This window comes from Quercus suber, unplaced genomic scaffold (assembly GCF_002906115.3).
Source record: "Quercus suber isolate HL8 unplaced genomic scaffold, Cork oak 2.0 scaffold_642, whole genome shotgun sequence".
NCBI classification, from domain to species: domain Eukaryota; kingdom Viridiplantae; phylum Streptophyta; class Magnoliopsida; order Fagales; family Fagaceae; genus Quercus; species Quercus suber.
This window is the reverse complement of record NW_027070083.1, coordinates 170,579-188,526: the sequence shown is the minus strand read 5'-3', so window position 1 is coordinate 188,526 and position 17,948 is coordinate 170,579. Positions and strand designations below refer to the sequence as shown.

At 35.0% G+C, this 17,948-nt stretch overlaps 2 protein-coding genes across 2 annotated transcripts; both read right to left on the bottom strand.

Annotated features, from left to right (window-relative positions):
- Window positions 1-1,674: 1,674 nt before the first annotated feature.
- Window positions 1,675-4,787, bottom strand: LOC112036368 (uncharacterized). The gene is made up of 2 exons (XM_024069174.2): window positions 2,047-4,787; window positions 1,675-1,932 (listed from the first exon to the last, which is right to left on the bottom strand). The coding sequence occupies exon 1, from the start codon at window positions 4,783-4,785 to the stop codon at window positions 2,047-2,049; it is 2,739 nt and encodes a 912-aa protein (XP_023924942.2). The 5' UTR covers window positions 4,786-4,787; the 3' UTR covers window positions 1,675-1,932.
- A 2,566-nt stretch (window positions 4,788-7,353) lies between these two features.
- LOC136064181 (flavanone 3-dioxygenase 3-like) lies at window positions 7,354-9,215 on the bottom strand. Its single transcript, XM_065765600.1, has 2 exons — window positions 8,982-9,215; window positions 7,354-7,632 (listed from the first exon to the last, which is right to left on the bottom strand). Exons 1-2 carry the CDS (start codon window positions 9,213-9,215, stop codon window positions 7,354-7,356), a joined length of 513 nt encoding a protein of 170 aa, XP_065621672.1.
- Between the last annotated feature and the right edge of the window lie 8,733 nt (window positions 9,216-17,948).

The following is a 17,948-nucleotide window of genomic DNA, read 5'->3' as shown; positions in this document are numbered from 1 at the left end:
GTCCACCCTGATTTCTTGTGAAGCTTGTTCCACATTGTGCTGTGCATCCTCCCTTCTCTCATACACACTAGGATGTGAATTGCGTCCATGTAACACGCTGTGTTTGGAAGTTTAGATGGAAAGAAGTGAAAATACTTCTCTTTTTTGTTTAGATGTTTTGAAAATTGGAAGAGAAGAGAGGAATAGATACCTTAGCCTTACAGTAAGGACTGGGTTCTTGCTATTAAGCTATCCGTAGAAGGTCTAAGTGTTTGTTTTGTTGGTAATAGCTTCAAGTCTCTGCCATCATCATGTAGCTTCAATTCACAGAATTGGGTGCTTGACCGACGGTGGCGGGGCCATGTAGTATCCTAGTGTTTTTTGATTTGCTTAAGGTGTCATGGGAGACTTATTTATTTTCATAAGCAGCTATGGAGTTTTAGGTCTGTTCAAAAGCTGCCTGGATTTTTGCTATTTACAGTTATAGTTATCGAGTCTTGTGTGTTTTCAATTGAACAATTTTTCTTGCTGCATCTCTACTGATATGTTTTTTAAGGTTCGCTGCTTTTACTCTTTATTATAGATCTTGCCTGGTTCAAGAATTGTTTTAGGAAGAATAGACCTTCTTTTGAATTGTTTGCTGCTTATACAGTTTTTGATGAGGAATGTTTGATGAATGAAAACTGTTCAAAAACAAAACAAAAAAGATTTTGATTTTGATTTGGACTTAATATGTTCTTCTATTGTATCGAGTTCGAAAGCTTCACATTGAGCTTAAACGTAAGCTCGACTTGAAAAAGCTCATACCTCAACTTCAGTTAAAACAATATGATTTTGATTTGGAAAAAATGATGGCAAACAGTTTCTATATTAAAAAGGAAATTATGGGTAATTTTCTTATAAAATAGTAATAAGCAAAAAAAAAAAAATTTGAGCAAATCCCCTGTTCAGGCAGAAGGGTTGCTCTGTTTTGCCTTGTTTTTCCCAGTGGAACTCGAGTTTTATAAACTCGAGTTCTACTGGGAAAAAAATTTTCGCTTTACTTGGGCAAATCCCCTATTCAGGCAGAAGGGTTGCCCTGTTTTGCCCTGTTTTTCCCAGTGGAACTCGAGTTTTATAAACTCGAGTTCCACTGGGAAAAATTTTTTCCCTTTACTTGGGCAAATCCCCTGTTCAGGCAGAAGGGTTGCCCTGTTTTTCCCAGTGGAACTCGAGTTTTATAAACTCGAGTTCCACTGGGAAAAAATTTTTCCCTTTACTTGGGCAAATCCCCTGTTCAGGCAGAAGGGTTGCCCTGTGTTGCCCTGTTTTGCCCTGTTTTTCCCAGTATAAACTCGAGTTCCACTGGGAAAAATTTTTTCGCTTTACTTGGGCAAATCCCCTGTTCAGGCAGAAGGGTTGCCCTGGTTTGCTCTGTTTTTCCCAGTGAAACTCGAGTTTATAAAACTTGAGTTCTTGGGAAATTTTTTTTTTTAAAACATTTTGGGCAAATCCCCTGTCCAGGCAGATTGGTTGCCCTGTTTTGTTCTGTTTTTCCCAGTGAAACTCAAGTGTATGAAACTGAAATTCTACTAGGAAATTTTTTTTTTCCTACACATGCAAGCAAATGAGGAGTTGAAATATGCACATAAATTACATCAAAAGGCGTTCTCACTAGGCACCAAGCTATAGAAACCGTTACGCTCTATTCATAAATATAGTTTTACAATGCAAATGCATTTGCATCACAACAAAAGGCATTCTCAATACATCAACATTCTAAACACACGCAACCATGCTTAATTTGCAATTCTAACCATACTACCCAAATCACAATCTTCATAGAGGTACATTGGATAGAGAAGTATAAGTACATTCAACAAAAACCAAAAAATTAAATGTGCCAATATAACGTAGTCACTTTTCCTAAGATCAGCAGTTCGCACATCAAAAAGGGCGTCCATGGAAGCATGCCTGCAAAACGTAGACTAATCACGTTAGGAGAGAAGATAGTAAACATTAGTTAAGTTAAGGGTAGAATGAACAACAATTATTTAACAAATGCATAATATTTTCCCATCTACCTACCTACTGTGGAACATTACTGCTTGTGGAAGCGCCACGGGACTGCGGACATTTTCTACGGTTATGCCCGGAAGCATGACACAATCCACATGTTTGCTTGGGTTGACTCTCTATCAAATCTGCGTCCTCCCTCCGCCATCCCGACCCTCGATCCTTATTCCTCACTCCGTCCATCTCATTCCTTATTCTTGACTTCACTGGTCGACCTTTGGCCTGCAACAATGCTGGATTAGGCAACCACTTTGGCCCTACAGGATCACTCCACAATGATTGTGACTTGGGAATCACAAATGCATGCTGATAAGTGTTAAGGGCATTGTCCAAACCGTAACATGGGTGAATATATGCAGTCGAATCAATATTTAAATAGTCACATACTCTAATTGCATGTGAACACGGGATCCCTATGTTTTGCCATTTCCCACAACTGCATGTTCTTTCCCGTATCCGAACTTCATAACTGTGGTTTCCCCCTCCTGGGCGACACGTGAATGAAGTAACTATCTGATATATCATCTGCTCATTGCAAAATGGCTTGATATAGTGTTTCTCAGATTTAAGCTTATTTGCTTCCCACTTCTCAAAGGCATATTGACTCCACTTATTACCCTCTGACAGGCGATTGAGGTATTCTTTGTGCCGGTCGTGGAAATATTGAACAAGTTTCGACCAAGTGAACTCAACCAACGCGGCAATAGGAAGGCCCCGTGCACCTTTTAGTACACCATTGAAGCACTCTGATATATTGGTTGTCATTGCCCCAAAACGTCTCCCACCATCATGTGATTGGGTCCACATATCCACAGACTCGCTGATTAGGTATGTGTATGGAAGATAATCTTGATTCTTTTCCTTCCCATCCTTCCCTGTCACCTTCTTCTTATTCCGAATGGCCTCCATTTCCACCTGCTTAATGGACTCCATTATGGTATCAAATTTAACTACCTGAGTAGCATATCCTGCTTTCAAGCAAGCTGACTTTAGAGTCGAGTTCTGAAAATGTGTGTTGAAGTTGCTAGCAACATGTCGAAGGCAATATCTATGAAATACCCGTGTTCGTCCATCATCCCTTCTAGGCCAGTTTGCAATGGCGTTTTTGATACCGAGATGTCGGTCAGAAATTATGCAAATGCCTTCGTCAGGTATCACGTGGCCAATCGTATCTCTGAGGCGTTGTAAAAACCACCTCCAACTGGACCCTGACTCACAATCCACAACAGCAAAGGCAAGAGGGAATACCTTGTTGTTAGCGTCGGTTGCCATTGCAACCAACAACTTTCCCTGATATTTACCATATAGATGGGTCCCATCAATACTGATAACCGGCTTGCAATATTTGAATCCATCAATGCTTGGACCGAAAGACCAAAACACATAATTCAAAAATACAGTGTCATCTTCATCGGTGGATGTCGTACGATAGAACACCTGGGTAGTCGGATCCTGATCAATATATGCCATAAGCAACTTTTGCAACCTTTGGTAAGACTCTTCCCAATTCCCAAACAGCTTCCCAATCGCCTTTTGTTTCGCATCCCATACCTTGTAGTAAGAGGGCTTATGGCCCTCATATTTCGACTCTATCATAGATCTGAGATACTTAATTGGGGTAGTGTGATCCTCACTTAACTGCTTAAGGATGTCTGCTGCAATAAATTTACAATTCATCATTCTACCATCATTTCGCACTCCAATCCGTATACACGTGTGAGGACCCTTGTACACGGTGACCATCCATAGTCCCTGGAGATTAGGCTTCATGACTGCGCACACATACCACCTGCATGACTCATCCACGCATTTTGCACAAAGTTTTGTTACGGTCGACCTACTGATCAAAAAATGTTTGTTTTCCTTGAGGGCACAAACTGTTAATACACGCTGCACCTCCTTTTTATTGGCAAAAGTCAAGCCTTTGCACAAATTCATCCCCTCTCTCCAAGTAGACACAAATGGTGTCTCAATATGTGAAGGATTAGCCATATTTTCCCAAGTATTTGCAGAAAATGACAAAGCAGGAGGTGCGTAGGTAGGGATTGTGTCCGTAATGTTTTGGACACTAAGAACATTGTCTGCATCAGGTTCATTACCGTCCAATGTCTCATCGTCATCAATGTCCCTCTCAAAGTCCCTAAAGTCCCCTCTCTCAATCATGTCTTCAATCTCATCACCGTCAATGTCAGTACTCTCATCAACATAGTCGTCGTCATCATCGTCATCATCATCGTCATCCGCATCATCATTCTGATCCCCATCCTCATCCTCATCCTCATCATCATCAGCATGCACATCATCATGCTCTACATGTGTAAAATACTCATATTGAGCATCTGGAACTGTAGCCTGTAAACTTGTTTGTGTTTGTTGGATTTCCTCAATACCAACTTCTGCACGCGGCTCTAACTGTATGTACAACTCGATATTAGTTACTTCAGATATTCTCTCCAACTTGTCAAACATGATCTTCACATGTTTGTCTGTTTCTATCGCCATATACTTGTAATTAATCCGGTGCTTCAGGATTTCATTTGGCATACGATAAGTAATTTGTATGTTGTGCACAGCAAGATTCTCACACAACTCTTCCATAACCATCATCTTCAATTCGTCAAGAGTCTTCAACCTACGATCAATTTGGGTATAATAGCTCTTAATACCCGGCCCTTCAAATGGCAATCCCTTGTTCGCATTGGCATTCTTCAGCGGACCACCGTGGTATAAGATTATATCAATTTCAGGCATTGTGAACCTGTTAAAGTCAAGTTACTATGTTAGTTAAAAAACATTTTGAAGTCACAGAAACAGTAAATACATATTTAACTTTTTTTTAACCAGTAAAAGAGATCCTTTGAACTTTAACTATTGCAATTTCCTTTACCAAAAATCTTTCAATATTTTTTCATTTTCAATTGATGATTATGTTTATTATGTACGTTAAAGAGCATTAAAACAAAAAAAAAAAAAAAAAAAAAAAAAAAAAAAAAACAACTTGAAGTATAGCTAAGATGAACAGGGTGACATGTACAAGAAATGATAGTACAAAACATGACTGCATCCATTATAAGTTTGAGATAGCAATTAGCAGCAAGATGAAAGCTCAAAGACAATTGGTTCAGAGGGGAAAAAAAGGGAATGAATACTAACGAGAAATGATATATCCAAGTTCAAGGGACTACAATGACAACTGAAAAGGCTGAAATATAATTTTGTTCTTAAAACAAAAGTAAAATGTTCAAACTTGGTTCAAGCTCAAACCAAGCCTACAAACAATGTTTGAACTCAAGCTTGTCAAAATGTGTAAAAGCTTAAGCTCAGCTTGTTCAACTTAATTCATTATTCAAGCCAATCTCGAGCTCAATATAAAGCTCATGAGCTTAAGATCCTACACAAATACATTATCACACCCATTTTAAGCATATTCTCATGCCTATTTCATTTGGAAGAGGGTTCTCTCAACTCCCAATGAATGAAAAAAATTACTATGATATGAGTCTATTTTTCAAGCCCATATATAACTTATTAATAAGCCCATAAACGAGCCTAGGCACGACTTGTTTTTTATCAAGCCCTATTGGTCACGAGCCTATTCATTAACCTTCTTTTTTTTTTTTTTTTTTTTTTTGCTTGGGCTCTGCTCATTCATAGCCCTATTGCCTAGTTTACAGCTTACAAGGAAGACAAAAATGTATGTAAGGTAACAGAAGATAGCCATATCATATGCTTTATAAATTCCTTTTTCAATATGGCTATTAATTTATTAGGTATAAGGTCTGTCTTTTTTTTTTTTTTTCTTTTAAACTTACTTGTTAAGTTTCAATAAAATTTTGAGAATTTTAAAATAAAATTTAAACTTTGTTTCAATTATTTTGATAATTTATCATAATATTTTATTTTAATATAATACAATTTACATTAAATATCATCCTTGTATCAAGTAGCTTAATATATGTTTGTATTTCGATAATTTAATGTAGATGAAACTCTATTTAAAATGTCAAGTGACTCACTAAAATTTGGAACTATTTTAAAATAAATTTATCTTTTACATAGAATTTTTAATTAATCCATACATCGCATGTATATACAACATTATATTGAATAAAAGACTATAAAGCCTAAATCATAAAACTTTTACAACTGGTACTGAATTTTCAGGAATTCTAACACGAATTTGGTCCTAGTGGTATGATACATAATAAAATAGAAAAAAGGTAGTTGAATGCATAATATGAAGTTGATTTCAATCAATGGAGAATGAATAACTCTTTTTCATTATGTTTTTGACAGGCATGTAAAATTGGAATTATGTTAGTATGCAATTCATGTAAGACAATTTTAGTTTACCTTGTAGTAAACTAGTAATAGATCACCTTCTTTTTTTTAAATTGATTACTCATAAAGACAAATTTATGCATTATCAGATCCAGTGACTTGTAAACTTTCCAGTTTACTTAAAAGCTGCATTTGAAACAATATATTTGGTAGCATCAGGACACAAACCATAGATCTATAGAAATAGAAGTATTTCCATTGCAAAAACTTAAAAACAGCTATATTCAGTCCATAGGATAAAATATAAAAGGAAACCAGGGTTTTTAAGTTTTGACAATCACAAACTTACCCACACCCATAGACCAACTAATACCCAAATACAATAACAATAAAATCAAAAAACCCTTACCTGAAATATGAAATTGTTGAGAGGGAAGAGCAATGAGAGAGAGGCAATGTGGTGAGTGAGAGAGTGAGAGGCAATGTGGTGAGTGAGTGAGAGAGTGAGAGTTATGGGCGAGTAGCTGTGTAAGTGTTAAAATTTTTATGCTCTGTTTTTCGGACTGAGGGAGGAAATTATATTCAGTTAAACTCGAGTTTATAAGACTCGAGTTCTTATAACTCGAGTTTTAAAAACTCGAGATCTATGTTCTGCATATCAGAGATTTATTTTTAAAAGAACTCGAGTTTTGAAGACTCGAGTTATAAGAACTCGAGTTTTGAAGACTCGAGTTATAAGAACTCGAGTCTTATAAACTCGAGATCCAAGTGGACAACTTGTCCAGTCAGCATTTGGTCCGTGAAGCGGTGCAGTGAGATTAAAAACAGTATCTCGAGTGTCTAAAACTCGAGATGCTTAGTTTCCTTTATAGTTTTACGCGTTGTCTAACTAACAAAATACAACCCTTACCCAGGGTTATTCTGCACATTTCCCTTAATGTAAACTATAATGATATTTAGTTGGGACTAACATTGAGTGATTAAAGAACAAAATAATTTTTGTCATTCAAAATTTCAAATTCCAAGGCAATAACATGCTCATATGGTGGTAGCTAGCATGTGAAAGTACCTGTAATAAGGTGGATTAGCTGGCCAAGAATGAATCCAATCCTTCAAGGGATGTGCATAATGTTTAAGAAAGACCCTCCAAAACTGGATATTGTCAATCCCATCCTTAATACTTGTTCCATACCTAACAGGCTTGTGTACATCGTTAGACATTAACTTCATCTTCTCCGGGGCTGGCAAGTTGAAGAAACCGAATGCTGAAGATAGAGCTCCATCCATCAACGACTGGCTTATTCCATGCTTGATTATCTGGTACACATCCAGATAAGGAAGAACTCTCAAATATCATTATAGCATATGATAAAAATCAAACTATATATTATATTTAATTTGTTAAAAAAATTATTAATAAAAACAACACAAATTTGGATTTTGAGAAAAGGACAGAATGCAGTATTAATGAAGCCTCCAGCGCTGCCCTTATCCTTGCCTTTATTTACATCTTAAATAAAAACGAGAAAATTCTAATATTAGAATATTGGTTTTTCTTTTCTTTTTTTTTTTCTTTTTTTGGAGAAGATAAAATATTGGTTAAACGAAGTAAATTTGCAATTTTTTTTTTTTTTATCAATTCAAACTTTTAGATAATTTAGTCTTGGCCCACACCCGAGGATGAGTATTAGAATATTGTTTAAGTAATTAATTTAACCATTTCTTATTAGTTTAAATTTTTGGGTCAATATGTAATTTATCATTTTTCTTAAATTTTAGTCAATCAAAGATATCAACATTAGCTAAATGTGATATGTTAAAAATACACACAAGTAATTTACCAAAAAGATATATATGTGTGTGTATGTGTGTGCGCGCGTGTATATATATATATATATATATATAGAGAGAGAGAGAGAGAGAGAGAGAGAGAGAGAGAGATGATATAAAATGCCAACTATATGATTTTTTTTCTGGTAAATTGCAAATTACATCCCTAAAGTTTGGAAGTATTTGAATTTTATAATCCTAAAATTTTAAAATTTGGATTTTACCCTTTGAAGTTTGAGAGTGTTTAGATTTTACACTCTAAAGTTTCAGAATTTAGAATTTACCATCTAAATTTTAGGAGTGTTTGAATTTTACTCTCCAAAGTTTGGGGGTGTTTGGATTTTATATCCTGAAATTTTAGAATTTTGGGTATTAAATCCAAACTCCCTTAAATTTTAAGTGGTAAAATCCAAATTCTGTAATGTTAGGATGTAAAATCCTAACACCCCAAACTTCGGGGGGGGGGGTAAAATTTAAATTCTAAAATTTTAGGGTGTAAAATCCAAACACTTCCAAACTTTAGAGGTGTAATTTGTAATTTACCCTTTTTTTAATGAGTAATTTGTAATTTAGAGGTGTAAATTTTAGAATTTTGAGGTGTAAATTCCGTAAGGGCACTGGATCATATGATTAATTCTAGAATTTTAACTTGTGAAGCATGCATTTTTTTAATGTGAAGCTGTAATATTAATATTTATGATAAACTTTATGTTATCTCTTAGTATTACTCTAAAAATTAACAATAAGTTCTTAATCATTAATCAGTCTCTTTTTTTGGTTAATTTTATGTGCAGAAGAAGCTGGTGCACTAGGTTATTCGAAAGCATAATATATACCTGAAAGAAACCCATACGGTGGCAAGCATTTTTAAAGTCTTGTATGACAAGGGACCGTTGTGCTGAGCCGTGTCTCAACCTAGACAAGTCAACAACAGGCACTTTGGCTGTCTCAGGATGCAAATTTGGATCATGAGAGGTTGGAATCACATAACTCTCAGGTACATGTGACAAACCCCTCTCTTGTGCACTCTTTCCTATGGAGAATGAGCTAGAACTCTCATCATTCCCCATGTTGGACCGGTGACTAAACTCCATTCTTGAAAGGAAAATAGATATGTAGGAAAGAACACCTGCTATTTATTTATACTCAAGCTTGAGAATGTTATAGTTAGGCTGCGTTTGAATTGGGTGAAAACGATTTCAGGAAATCAATTTCCATAAAATTTGGGTGTTTGGCTGCTTAGGAAAATTGAGTCAACGGAAAATAATTTCCCCTTTGACCGAAAATAACCTTTCCCCAGGCAGAAATGCATTTTACCTTTTATTTTCACTTCAAATGGCATTTTCCGGAAAATTGAGAAACGGAGAGCACAAACCCACGAACCAAGCCCAGTCGCACGAACCCACGAAACAGAGAGCACGAACCCACGAAACGGCGCCATCGCCGAGCCAAGCCCAGCGCCCATCGCACCTCGCCATCGCACCGGTCTCGCACCTCGCCGTCGCACCACGCCGATCAATCAAAGGGAAATCGCAGCACCGCGCCGATCGCTCCATCGCTGCTCGACCCAGACCCATCGCCTCCTCGATCGCGCCATCGCTCCAACGCTGCTCGACCCAGACCTAGACCCTCGATCGCGCCATCGCACCTCGAGCTCTCTCTTCCTCGATCTCTCAGTTGTTTTTTTTTTTAATTTGATTGTTGTTGTTGTTTTTTTTTTTTTTTTGATGAATTGATTGTTGTTGTGGTTGTTGTTGCCGGAATTTGTTGTTGTTGTTGTTGTTGTTGTTGTGTTGTTGCCGGAATTTGCTGCCGGAAAATAGCATTTTCCTAATAGAACCAAACACATGAAAATATTTTCCACAACAATTTTCATAATTCAACCAAACACTTAAAAATATTTTCCTTTTCCGGAAAATAACATTTCCGAAAAATATGTATTTTCCGGAAAACGTTTTACACGAAACAAACACAGCCTTAGCCACAAAATGAAGTAGGGGGTTAGAGACCTTATATGGAGATTTAGAGAACTTTATGTCAAAATAATACTTTAAAATACTCTAGATATTTGGATGTTATTATCTACTCGATCTGGATGTGGAATTGTGTTTCAAAGTCAAAGGAACAAGCTTTTCACGAAAATATGTGCTCCTATGTGATTATCAAGTAGCAACATTGAATATAATTGCTGCTGTGAGTCTGTGACTACTATGATGAAAAACAAATCCATATGTACATTCAGAAAGCAAACGATATTCCTTAGAAATATCTTTCTACAAAGTAACACACACACACACACACACATATATATAGCCGGCATGCAATCTTATCTGTGCAACAATGTGGAAGAAAGCTAGCAAGTATGTACTAGAAATCAAGATGAAACTTTTCCAGGGGATGAGTACAAACATGTTGTGTCCTTTGTGTGGTTTGGAGGTGGAAACCATTGTCCATGCTCTTCGGGATTGCAGATTGGTAAGAGAAGTGTGGTTCAATCTAGGTGTAGCGAGGAATGATATGGAGTTTTTCAATGGGAAGCTGAAAATTTGGATGACTAAGAACGCTAAGGCAACCTTTACACTTCACTGGGATATCATTTTTCTTTTTGCCGTTTGGATATTATGGCAGAAAAGGAATCTGGTTTTATTCCAAAAAAACCCGTGTCTTCCAACACACACATTGAGATTATCCAAAGAGCTCGAGAATTCATCCACTGTGGCATCAATACGGTGACTGAACACAGACGGATCCTCAGAGCCATTCGCTGGGAGAGGCCAAACAGAGGGTGGGTAAAGCTAAATACCGACGGGTCGTCTTCAGGGAATCCAGGACCAGCAGGGTGTGGTGGGGTTCTTCGTGATGAGAATGCTAATTGGCTGTCTGGGTTCTCTAGGAAAATCGTGATTACCACGAGTTTTGTGGCAGAATTATGGGCTGTGAGGGAGGGTCTATCCCTCTGTGTGCATAAAAATTTCCCTGCTGTAGTGTTAGAATTGGATGCTAAAAGTATCTCTGATGTGCTAACCAACCCGAACCAGTCTAACAATATCATATCTGCCATTCTGGATGACTGCAGGCAGATGATGGTCCAGTTTCCTCAGATCCGAGTTAGGCACTGTTACAGAGAGGTGAACCATTGCGCAGACAAGCTAGCTCGAATGGAAGTGCAGCAACTTGCAGATTTTTGTTTGTATGAAGTCTCCCCTCAGGAGCTTCAGTCTGATTTAGATTTTGATAATTCCGGATTGTATGTTAACAGGTCCTGAGACCTTTTCCTTTGTTTAGTTTTATATAATTTCCATCTTCACCAAAAAAAAAAAAAAAAAGAAACTTTTCCCAAAAAATGACGAGCTATATATATACATGCTATTCTTGGGTGTTGAGTTATACGACTTTAGGCACCAAGAACAGAAATACAATTCTATCTTCACGTAGTACACATTGTCTTGTAGTGCTGGTGGGTAGTGAGTATGACATTATGTTACACTGAACTAGTACTGGTTGGTTTCTACAATCAGTTACGTAGTGAGTCAGGGAATTAGGGGGTTTACGTGTTGAGCCTAGGTTATTCCACTCCATTGCAACACTTACACTGACCCCACACACATATATATAGAGGTTTATCCAGAAAAAGAATACCATAGAAGGTTGCAAAATAGGTGGCCAGGTCTGGCGCTGTTCGCTCTGTTGAGCACAAAATCTCTGGATACGACTCGAATGTTAGTTTCCAGCCAAAACAGGGCGGCTATGTTCATTTTGCACTTAATTAATTAAAGCACGGATATTTCAATCCAGAGCAGTGCTGATCTATTCAGTCTTTTTGTTTTATTTGGACTCGACTAAATAAATACAGTTGCATTTCTATTAATAACTTTAATGATGACTGGAATTTACTTTAAAAATATATATATATATATTTTGGTTGTAAATTACATGTCATTCTATTAAAAAGTAATTTATATTCCTTTTAAAAAAAATCATTTTCTTATTTTTACTCTTCTTCAATCATAATCCTAATGTGGTATCTTCCAAATTAGGATCATTTATTAAAATAAAATAATTTGGCTTTATGTTAAACACAAATTATATGTACATTGTCCGATACCATTGTTTTCTTTTATTTCTAACTTTCATGATAGCTAGCTAGATAATTATGCACATACTAGGTGATTTTTTTCAAAAAAGAAAATAGATAAACTACTAAATTCAAAAGAATTTGGAGCATGAAGAACTAGTGAGTTTAATACTGTAGATTTTAATATTGGAGAAGATTAAATCATCTACTAATATTTTCTTTTTCTTTTTCTTTTTTCTTTCGCTAAGTAAAGATTTTTTTTTTTTTTTTTTTTTGAGATGATCCAATTCCAAAATTTTGTTGTGTCCGCCAAGTAAAGATATTTATTGCAAGTTAGCAACAAGGGAGGTATAGGGACCTTGCTATCTTCCTTTGCACACAAAGAAGATCTAGAGAAGTGGAGGGGTCAAAATCCCTAAGAAGGGTATGTTTGAATAGGATGAAAACAAGAATGATGGAAAATAGGAAGAAGAAAATAGGGTGGAAAATGGTATTTTCCACTGTTTGGTTGAGAAAAGAAAACAAGAGAGATAGAAAATAGGGGTGAAAATTTTCCCTCTAAGCCCACCGTTTTTTATCCTCCCAATTTGGGAGGAAAATGAGGAGGGGAAAAGTGTTGAAAGATGCACTTTACATAAATACCCTTAATTTATTCATCTCACCTATGACTTGATAACTTTTGCTTCATCCTTATCACTTTACCTTCAAAGCACAGCAACACCTAGGTTCTCTTCTCTTTTTTCTTTTTTCCTTTTTTTTTTAATTTTTTTTAATTTTTTTTTTAATTTTTTATTTTTATCCTTGGTTGGATGGTGTGTTGCCCAAGTGAAGAAAGTTTGCCAAGTTGCTAACCACGTTGAATGGTTAGATAAAGTTTTTTTTTTTCATGAGTGTAAATTTGCCCAGTTGCTAACCACGTTGAATGGTTAGTTTAACGTTTTTTAGTGCAAGTTGATTTTAATTAGGAACATGTTACAGATTTATATGTACACTATTGTAATTTTTACATTATAATAATATAAATTTATATGTATGATGTGGTAAATTTTATATTATTTAATGAGTACAAATAAATCTATTTTTTACATATTATGTAACAAGGGTATAATAATCAATTTATATAAACTACATTTTCCATCCATTTTTCTCAAACCAAACAAAAAAGTTTTCTATCATTCCACTTTTCCACCTCTCCAACCAAACACACAAGAGGGAAAACCAAATCTTTTCTATCCTTTCACTAATTTTCCATTCTCTCACTTTTCCACTCCTCCAACCAAATGGACCCTAAGACTAAGGACTGAAGGAGACAACCGAATAATACTAAATATAGTTAAGTGAGTTGACCAGGATAGGGCCACATATACCATGTTTGGCTGTAAGTTTTATTCAATTTTTGGTAAGCTATTTTCAACTTTAAAGGGAAAAAAAATTAAAAAGTCTCGAGAAAGTCTCGGTTTATCACATTTGCATTTATTGCTCTATACTTACGGTTGATTTCACACTTAATGTACAAGACAATAAGGCGATTTCCACCTATAATCTCAGGAGCACACATTAGATTAGAGACTGCTGGTTAAGGCTCCACTTGAGAGTTCATAATGGAATGGAATGAGATGATCATAAAGGAATGAAAATGAATAGAATGGAATGGAATGGAATGTATTTAAGTAAGGAAAATGAATGGAAAAGAATTGAATGGAATGGAATTAAGTAACCTTAATTGGATGTTTTAAAATAAAGGAATGGAAAGGAATGAAAATTAATGAAATGTAAGTAATCCTGTTTGGAAGAAACATAGAGGGAATGAAATTGAATCATTTTATGATGATATTACTATTAGACCCTTATTTTAAAATAAAGGGTTAAATATATAGGGGTATTCTGGGAGTTTTAGTAAAAAAAAAATCATTAAATATAATTCTATTCCCTCTCATTCCTCCCAATTTCGGGAAGAATGAAAATTTGAGGTTTTAAGGAAATAAAGAGGAATGAGTGTTCCCTCCTACCCATTTCATTCCCTCTCACTTAAACTCTCAAACAAGGGAATGAACTTTCTATTCCCTCCATTTAAACTCCTAAATAAGAGAAGGAAAGAATATTCTAAAATTATTCTTTTTATTTCTTTTCATTCCATTCCCTCCTCCCAAGCGGAGCCTAAATGAATTCTTGTTGTGATATGAGGAGTCAATTTTATGTTGTGAAAATATGATTATGAGGTGGCAAATCCGGGTCTTGAACCCATTATGTGAAGTAATAAGATTTAGGCTTTGAGCCCATTATGTGAAGCAACAAGATTTAGGCTTTGAGCCCATTATGTGAAGTAACAATATTAGGGCTTTGAGACCATTTAACGAAGAAGTAAGATTTGGGTTTTGAACCCATTTCATGAAGTGAGGAAAATGGCAGGTCATGATTCCACTTTATGATGCAGACAAAATAGAGACTTAGTGCCCAATCCAGGAAGCTCTTACATAGGCTCCGTTTATAGGGCCGGCCCAAGGCCTAGGCCTAAGGCCCCACAACAAAATGAAAAATTTTCTATTAAAAAAATGACTCATCTCCCTTCATAAAAGGTCCAAAATTTTATAAAAATATAACATTTTTTAAATAATTGATACTTTTTTTTTTAATAATGATGTTAAAAATATCACAAATTTTACTACAGGTTTAATTGACATATCACTGATCACATAAAAAAGTAATTTAAATACAAATAAATTAAGTTGTTGAAATTCATCAATTACAGTCATTATTATATTATATTGTGAACATTTTGTAATATCTTTAGTATTTTTTTTTTTTCATTTCTAACAAAGCTTCCAAAATAGGAGACCAATAGAAATTTAAACCAATTGAAACCCTAAAATGTTTCAAAAAAGATGATGCAAACATGATAGATCATCAATGATGACTAATCTACTCTAATAATTTGAGACCTTAATTTTTGTAAACTAATTTCCTATAAAGCCACACACCAAATAATATCTATCTATCTCTTTCTCTTAAAAAGGATATATAAAATTAAAATTTAGATTACAACTGTACTTAACTATGCATAGTCATATATTCAAGTTAAAGTAAGTTTCTTTTTTAAAGAAAAAAATATTTTTTTTAGTTCTTTTTGTTTAAATTTATGATTCAACAATGATATCCAATCCTCTATATGAAATTAACCTTAGTTTAGTTAGTATTATTCATCAAATTTTTGTATTTACATCAAATTAGTCTTAATTTAATTAGTACTATATAATTTTATTTAATTAATGTGTACATATAAAAAGGCCCCATATAAAATTTTCGCCTTAGGCCCCAATTTTTCCAATAAAATAATTTTAAACGTTTTATTTAATTAATGTGTACTATATAATTTTACAATTGTCCGTTTATTTCAATGTAAAATGTTTTCCAGAAAACATTTTCAACATTTTGGGTATTTTTTTGGTTATTAAATCTTGGTCAAACTAAAAACAACTGCATCAGCTCTTGCAAAATACAAAAAGTCCATCATTTTGCACATTTTAACCCAAAAAATGTCTACATCAGTCAGTGTAAAAGTGTACAAATATGCACTACTGCTACAGTAACCGTGCATATATGCACCATTACTGTAGCTCTTACATTTAATATTTTAGTATTTGTTTCTCTCTCCTCTCTGTACCTCTGACTCTTACCTCACTCTCTTTTTCTCATTTCATCAGATCACAGAATGCAACACTCTCAGGCTCACAGCTCTCTTTCTCTCATCTCATGAATCTTTCTTCCTCTAGCTTCCATCGATCGTCGATTGCCACTGCCGCTGATCGCCATCGCCATTTAGTATATCCACTACCACCGATCGCCGACTCCGATCTCTAATCACTTCGATCTCTCGCAGAAGCCTCTCTAATTGTTGATTGCTTGCCTTTGTTTCTCGTTGTTTGATCAATGGGTTTCGGGTTGAATAGGGTTGATTTGGTTTTCCTTTGGGTTGATATGGTTGGGAGGAAGGAGGTGTCAATCTTGTTGCACAGTGGGAGGCCGGAGGCATCGATCTTGTTGCTTAGGGCAAGGTGTCGATCTTGATAATTGGGTTTTGATCCATTTTTTATTCTTTGTTTGATTAGTGGGTTTTGGGATTTCATATGGCTGGGTTGAATCAGTTTTTGGATTTCATATGGTTGTGTTGATGATGGTGGTTGTGTGGGTTGTGCTGGGTCTATGAGAGAGATGACAGTGTAAAAGAAATGAATATTTTATTAAATAAATGTGTAGAATAGATAAACTGATATGGGTGTTTTGTAAAAGTGGGTATGTAAAATAAATAAAAAAAAAAAGTAGGTTTTTTTCTTGCAAAATAGATGGAAATTTTGCACTAACTGATGCGGTTGCTCTAAAAATATTTTTAATTGACCAATAAAACATTTTTCAAACTCTTTCCCCTTCTCTCTATCTCACACATAGAGGATGACAATGCTGGGACATGGGGCCATCAATGCGGTGGCACAAGGCGAGTGGTAGTTGTCAATGTGAAGGAATCTTTTTTTTTTTTCAATATGTTTAGTGATCAATGCTAGGGTTCATTGAGGCGTGAAGGCTTGGCAGACAACGTTGGGGCAAGCAGTGGTCTTTGGAACTCATATTTTTGGATGTTTTCTAGTTCTGTAATGGGTTTTAGTTTTGGATATATAGGTTTTGTAATGAAGAAAATTTTCACATTTTACATTGCATGAAACATCATAAAAATTATTTTCAAAGCATTTTCAAGAATGTAATCAAACACAAAAAAGGAAATTATTTTCGACTAAATATATTTTACAATGAAACAAATGAAACCATAATGATAACTATAGAATCAAGGGCGTAGCCAGAAAATTTTACTTGGGAGCCGAATTGTAGTATTGATATATTAACCATAGTTCATATTGAATACAAAATTATTAACTTTGATATATTGTTATATTATTAAATATTAATGAACATACAAAAATTATATAGTTTAGTATAGAAAAATACAAAAAATGTATATATATATATATATCCAATAAAAGAACATTTTGCCTCCAAATTATGCGTCACGAACTTTAATGGAATAAAGATAGCAATACAAAAAAGTGAATAACAAAATCTTAAATACCCATATGCATATCATCAAACACACAGTGGCAGAAGAAAGAAACAAAAATAATACTAATGGTAAAATAATAATAATGATTGATAAAAGAGAGAGAGAAGAAAATGCACTTACATATTCACTTCTTTAAAGAGTGAAGAAGATGATGTTGCACTAGGACAAAAAATGGATTAGTAGTTTTGGTTGAGATTGGAGTTTTTGTGTTGAGAAAAAAGAAAATGGGGCAATGGGCTGGCACTAGCAACTGCAATAAAACTCCATAGGTACCTAAAGATGAAAAAAAAAATTGAAATTATGTTAGGAAATGGGTTGTCAATGATGCTAGAGAGTGAGTTATTATACATTATAATTACAAATTTTTTGGACAATTGAGAAGATCAACTGTTAGTCATTATCCTTTGGACTAACTATAAATTTTAAGAATAATTGGGGTGGACTGGTAATAAAGTTTTGGACAATTGAGGAGACCAACTAGAAATCCATTGGACTAACTAGAAATCTTAGAAATAATTGGGAGGGCCAGTTCTAATTTTTTTGGGAGGGCTATATCCTCTTACTATCATAGTTGTAGGAGAAAAAAAAAATTTGGGGGGCCCAAGGAGCAATGTAGCTCCG